The sequence below is a fragment of the Sinohyriopsis cumingii genome, chromosome 9 (assembly GCF_028554795.1).
Source record: "Sinohyriopsis cumingii isolate HCF-2022 chromosome 9, ASM2855479v2, whole genome shotgun sequence".
Taxonomy (NCBI): Eukaryota; Metazoa; Mollusca; class Bivalvia; order Unionida; family Unionidae; genus Sinohyriopsis; species Sinohyriopsis cumingii.
This window is the reverse complement of record NC_142969.1, coordinates 27,902,992-27,909,816: the sequence shown is the minus strand read 5'-3', so window position 1 is coordinate 27,909,816 and position 6,825 is coordinate 27,902,992. Positions and strand designations below refer to the sequence as shown.

General features: G+C 34.4%; 1 protein-coding gene across 1 annotated transcript in view; it reads left to right on the top strand.

Moving 5' to 3' along the window:
* Positions 1–3,043, top strand: part of LOC149791451 (homeobox protein engrailed-2a-like) — an 11,888-nt gene extending 8,845 nt beyond the window's left edge. Inside the window, exon 2 of the mRNA XM_089969990.1 lies at positions 1,561–3,043. Coding sequence (XP_089826116.1) covers positions 1,561–1,880 — 320 coding nt within the window. The 3' untranslated portion in view covers positions 1,881–3,043. The remainder of the gene's footprint in view (positions 1–1,560) is intronic.
* The last annotated feature ends 3,782 nt before the right edge of the window (positions 3,044–6,825 follow it).

Here is a 6,825-nt window from a genome sequence, read left to right as displayed (position 1 = left end):
GAACTAAATAAAGGACCTTTACGAACTAAACATTTTGTAAAGTAACACAGATACCTTCGGCCAGCAGTTCTAGCTTCACTGTGTTGTATCCCAGGTACATACGATGCCAACATAATTCTACTTGATGGATAAGCATACGTTCTAAGGTATAACCAAATGATTTCTTCAAAGAGACCATAAGGGCTAATCAATATACGCATAATAGGGCGACGATGATCTGTACTTGCCATTTGCCTGCCATATAAAATATGTATGGATAAAATCTGTATGCATCATCTTTGCTCCGATTTACAAAGTTGATCAACGTTACCAATTTAACAGCAGTGAATGTAATGTTGTACATTTTCGAATCTCAACTATTTTCAGGTAGTTAAATAGCTGTGTCAATGACCTTTACTCCGTGTTAAAATCCGTATCGTCCGATTAGAATACATTTTCAATAGAAATTTACATTAAAGTTTAAATATTTACTATTTTTTATCAAGACACCACAGAATTAAAAGTTTAACATTATACGAATAACGTTTTATTTTTGTAAGCTTTAGGTAAATTCAATACAAGTTCGCAATGCCTCAGATGATCAAACCTACTCTGTATTTAGACTGGTATCATACTATTCATCTAACTCATCGTAACCTACTTTTCTTGAGAGCTATTTCTTTTCGCAGGAAAATCACACCCAATCGCTGCGAAACGATATAGTATCTGGAAACGGCATTTTCAAGTGGCTGCGAAATATTTGCACGTTCACAAGACTTAACACACAGGCAGGGCCGACAAGGGGAGGGGACAACCGGGGATATATCCCCGAGTTCCGGGTCCGTAATGGGGCTCAGGCTGAACAACACTTTTTAATTTTATAAAATAAATTTTTTGTTTGAACAAGAACTAGGAGAGGCCCGGGTGTTTCTTACCCCCGGGTCCGTGATCACTCTCTATGGCCTTGCACACAGGAATAATGTGACTTATACAATTGAAAAGAAATCGTATCTTTGCGTGAAAATCATAGAATATGAAATTGCAAGGAAACTTGTATATTTCCTTAAGACGATGATCGCTTAGAGCTTTTTATACTTCTGAGACAACATGAACTAAAACGTAAACAAGAAAATACACACAGGCAAACGTACACTATTTCGAGATGAAGTAAGAACAATGTTAAACAGTGGATATTGTCAAAATTTGCATTGCAATCGAGGTATATTTAGTTTTTAATGTATTGAACATTTAGGCCGATATTATGATATTCATAAGAAACTGTGCAATGTTGCACGATTGAAGTTAGAAGCTATGATGGTGTATAAGTCGAGTCGGAATAAATATTAACTGAAATTATTACTATCGATTATATTTCATTGATCTGTCATCAAGAAGAAAAAGACAAGTACGTTTATTTGCTATTGTATTAACTTTCACATCCATGAAAACTTGTTTTTAACAAGCATTCCCCAAATCGCCAGTAAATAGTACAATTTTTAATTTAAAAAATCATTTGTTTAAAATAATTGATTATTAATCAAAATAAGTTTTATTTCATTCGTCCTTGTTCATTTATTTCAGGACCACGTTCGAGGAAAGTGAGAAGAAAAGAAAAGAAACAAGAGGATAAGAGACCAAGGACGGCATTCACAAACGATCAGCTGCTCAAATTAAAGTCAGAATTCGATGCTTGTCAGTACCTCACAGAACAGCGTAGGAGAGACTTGGCAGTAAAACTCAGTCTTACTGAGGCCCAGATTAAAATCTGGTTCCAAAATAAACGAGCTAAAATCAAGAAAAGTACTGGAGCTCGAAATGGACTTGCTTTGTCTTTGATGGCACAGGGACTATACAACCATTCTACTGTCACAGTAAAAGAGGAAGATGATGCGATGACGTAGTTTATTTCCGCTGTTACGTCACGTACTCATTAAGACGTCACTCAACGATGCATAATAATTTGTATTAGACAAAGACGTTTTTGTCTACGCCATTCTACAAAACTTACTGCAAGCTGTTCATAAGAGTATGCATTCGATCTCGTATAGAAACTTCACGCGGCTTGCATAGCCCTCTAATCTTCCTTTTGGATTCGCTACCGTTTTGGAAATGATTTTGTAAATTCCTTCCAGAACTTTGTGCTATTTGAGGCAACAATTATAATATTAAATGTTTGTGTACAGTTTTCATTGTTGTTACAACGCAATAAAGACGTGAACTTCGTACCATTCAATACAGTAGACATGCATGGTCATGGGCAACGACGTTGACGATAAGGACCATATTCAACTGCCACGTCTAGTGACTAACAGAAAACATTTTAAAGTGATTAAAATGTTACTTGATAGTAGTGATTATCATTTTTGTAGTAGAAATAAGGATCGGTGAGAATGTATTGATCAGCCTTGGTTCATGAAATATTGATTCCTATAATATCTCAGAAAGTTAGAGTATGCCTTTGCTGTATTTAGTCTGTCATAATGTTTAGAATCGTTGTTTATCAACACTTATGTTAAGTTTTGATTTAATGCAATATATCTTTGTAATTACTGAAAGTGACCAGAGAGGAGGACAAAAACTAAATTGGTAGAACTTGTGGTTCCAACCCTATATGTGTAATTGCAATAAAATAGGTCTAAATGCACTCAGCATGCAGATATTTCTCAGCGAAATTTTTTGTGACTACGATGATTTTTAGAGGAAGAAATTTGTCAGCTTACTGCGTCACAGTATCACAACCTGACCGCACGTTGGAACCACTGCCCGTAATCTGCTGGCCTAGTAGCAATCTGTGCGAATTGTTTTTTCTTGTTTTGGTACATAGTGCTCATGATTTGTCCTATTTCTGGTAAATCTGTGTGACCTTTCAACTTGTTTTCTCAACAGACTGTGATTAACACCTGTAATAATTCGTTCAGATACACCGAAACAAAATAATACAAATTCCTATATTGCGTATGTAGTATAAGGTTTCATGTTGACGGATTATATATGTTATCATTGGACTCAATGAAAAGTCTTCCTTGAATACAAATAAATAAAGATCTTTCTTTACCATAAAGTTGAAAAATGTGTTAGAAACGTCTTCCATTAGTTGTTTTCTATATTTGGAGTGGAATACTCGGGTTAAAAGAGCTGCTATGGGGCAACCATTCGAAGTCATTAAATGACAGTTTGTTTGCTGCATGAGCCTGCTCTTCATATCGTTCTGAGCAATAATTTAGAATGCAAGTTCGCTTAAAACTCCGAGTTGCTGTATAAACACTAAATTTAATGAAGATAAATTAAACTTTAAAGTAAAACAAATATTGTTCAAAATATCAAAGTATTTCCGTGTGTTACAATTACGCTATCATTCATTCATATATCAAAGTCAAGGTCGAGTCCCTCATTTGAAACATTACTGGTAGATCCCCACCGTACGTACCTACGTACATACGTACGTACGTACGTATGTATGTATGTATGTATGTATGTATGTATGTATATATGTATGTACGTACGTAGTACGCACGCACGCGAGCATGCACGCACGCACGCACGTACGTACGTACGTACGTACGTATGTATGTATGTATGTATGTATGTATGTATGTATGTATGTATGTATTTATGTATGAGAGAGAATGAAATATGTATAGGCAAACTTAGAAACTCAAGCACCAATCTCTCAAATGATTCTGCATGACTAGTCGTAATACATTCTCTTTCCTACGACCACGAAAATTCAAAACAACTGGAAATTCACACAAACATTAAACTTACAATTTGGAACTCCATCGCTAGGACTTGGTAAGGTTCTGCTACTTTTAAATCAGCTGATGAAGAACGCCCTTACTATAACAATAGTTGAGTCAGAAAGTTGAATTTACTAGCACAACAAATGCCTGTCTTTATCTAAGAACATATAATCAAGACTCTTCTCAATACAATCTTGGTGATTTACTTCTATAGTTAAGATAAATTCCATCGAAAGCTAATGAATGCAATTATTTTATTATAACTAACAATTAGAAAAATGCAAAGGTGAAATAGTCTTACATAAAGATATATAAGCTCCGTGATCTACATTGTATAAATACATGGAACAAGCGTTTGAAGCTCCTATTAAACTGAGAATGATGACAAACCATTATACATAAATATTTAACTGAGTATTTACAACACATTTATCGGTGTTTTCATTCCTTAGCAGTATTTTCAAAAAAGATAATTTTAAACATTTCAGTATCTGCTGAAAATAGTTTATTTATTGCAAACGGGCGTGCAGTAAACAGAAGAGTAATAGGTAACTGGACACCACACCTAGATGGCTTCATACAGTTAACATGGCAGACTCGTCAGAAGACACAAGGAAGTAGTAGATGCTTATTTGATTTAACCAGACTATTAATACATTTCTGGTAGCATCGTAACAGGAAATGGGAGCTATGTTTTTTTATCCACGGTTACGGCCGACCAAGACTAGCTTGAATGGATATCGAACCTGCGACCCCTGGATTGCGAGTATGACGCTCTACCAACATAGCTACCGAGATTTCCCAAGCGAAAAGACTGAAATGGGAAATGAGACGGAAAAATATACGATGACAATAAGAATGAAATGTTGTTTCAGTTAGATAGATTATACCAGAGATCAATTTTAGCAAATATATAGAAATTACTTAGTATCCGAAGATCTTCGTTTCAAGAAATATTTATTATACTTTGAGATTTACGCTCACTAATTAAATTTTCATCAACACTGGAGTCCATGCAGCTATGATTAAGGCAGCCCATGCTCTGTACTGTTATTATGATTACAAATTATAAGCATTTTCGAAAATGCATGGAAAACTGATAAACTAGCCGTGAAAAAAAATTCAAGACTTCTGAACAACCACCGTGAATTAAAATCTACTAATTAGAATCACAGCAAGTGTACGACATACATCTAAAATCATCGTTCATACTCGAAGACTGAAGAATGTCTTTGATTGGAAGTGGCTTCCATTTCCGTTACATTATACTGAGTTATAGTCTAAATGACCACATAATTTATTTCGCTAATATAGACAGGCGCTCAGCGTGTGAACGTGTAGGAAACGCAATTAACTGCTAAAGTTGACGGTCTCTTACGCAGTCATTATCTTATTCAACGCTTGACTGTGAAGTTCAATGTCTTTCGAGTGAAAGGTTGAAATGTTTATATGCGCTCCGAGTGCGCGAGTATGCCGGACAAATGAACGTTAACCACGGGAGGCGTACCCTCGTGTGAAACTAATTAATAGACTCCATTACTCGAATAACATGCATATCTTCCAAGCTCTTATCAAGAATCCAGACAAGTATTCAGTTTAATGTTATTTCTTTTTTTTACAAACTCAAATGAATAGCAGAATGCTTGATCACTTTATTCAGTTTGGCTTATTGTAAATGAATCAATGCATGGAGCGCATGGAAAATACCGTCTATACTCGCTTAGAAATCGAGTCAACTGCAAACATCAACGATCCTGATCTGCCGTAACATAATGAGCATGCAGATCGGAGTCTAATTTGTTTATTTTAGTGATGTACAGACTGCAGCCGCATTATGCGACGCCAGATCTGGGTCTTTGCCGTTTACATTTATACTCGTCTTATAAGTGAGTATATACGGTTCTAGCAGTTCCCCTGATCATTTGTGAAAGTGTATTATAGTTAATGATGAATGTGTTCAGCTTCGTTATGTCATTCCCCTTTAAATAGCAATGTTTATAAGAATTCCAGTTATGTCACGATCTGGAACCGTTCTTTTAGTATGATTGTAGAAATGATGTCAGCAGAAATGAAACATTAAGTGGTAGAAATGGATGAAATAGATACCTTTTCTAAATATGTTCTTTCCATCTATCATTTCATCTAACCATCTTTCTAATAATCTCTGTAGTATTCAAGATGTAATATTAATTTTTTATTCTTCTAATCGAAAGAACAGGTTAAAAAACATCTAACATGCCAAATTTAACATAATTGAAGATTTACTGAATAAATAAACAAATTTGGAAAGATTGTTGTCATTGTACGATGCTTAAATTCCAAGCGAAAGATTGTAATATTACGCAGACATATTGTAATATTACACAGACCGATTGTACTATTACACAGACAGATTGTAATATTACACAGACAGATTGAAATATTACACAGACAGATTGTAATATTACATAGACATATTGTAATATAAGACATACAAATTGTAATGTAAGACATATATATTATTTAATATAAGACATAATTATTGTAATGTTACAGATTATAATATAAGAAAGACTGATTGTAATATAAGACAGAATAACTGTAATGTAAGACAGACGTATTGTAATATAAGACAGAATAACTGTAATGTAAGACAGACGTATTGTAATATAAGACAAAATGACTGAAACGTAAGACAAAGATTGTAATGTAGGACAGACACACTGTAATATTAGCCGGGAGGATTGTAACATACGACAGAAAGACTGTACTATAAGACATAATGATTATAATTATAACACAGACAGTTTGCAAACTAAGACAAAATGATGGTAATACATACATACATACATACATACATACATACATACATACATACATACATACATACATACATACATACATACATACATATACATACATACATACATAACTACATACATAACTACATAACTGCATACATATATGTGTAACAAACTTTCCTTCATAAGATTGTCTTTCCTTTCTACCAGGATCATTTCTCCTTTCAACGAGGTCAGTCTAGTTTAAATTTATTCATTATCAAACCAACGACGACAACAAGAAACCCACAAAAATGACACAGTGTAAGGGCATTCCTCGAAAGCTG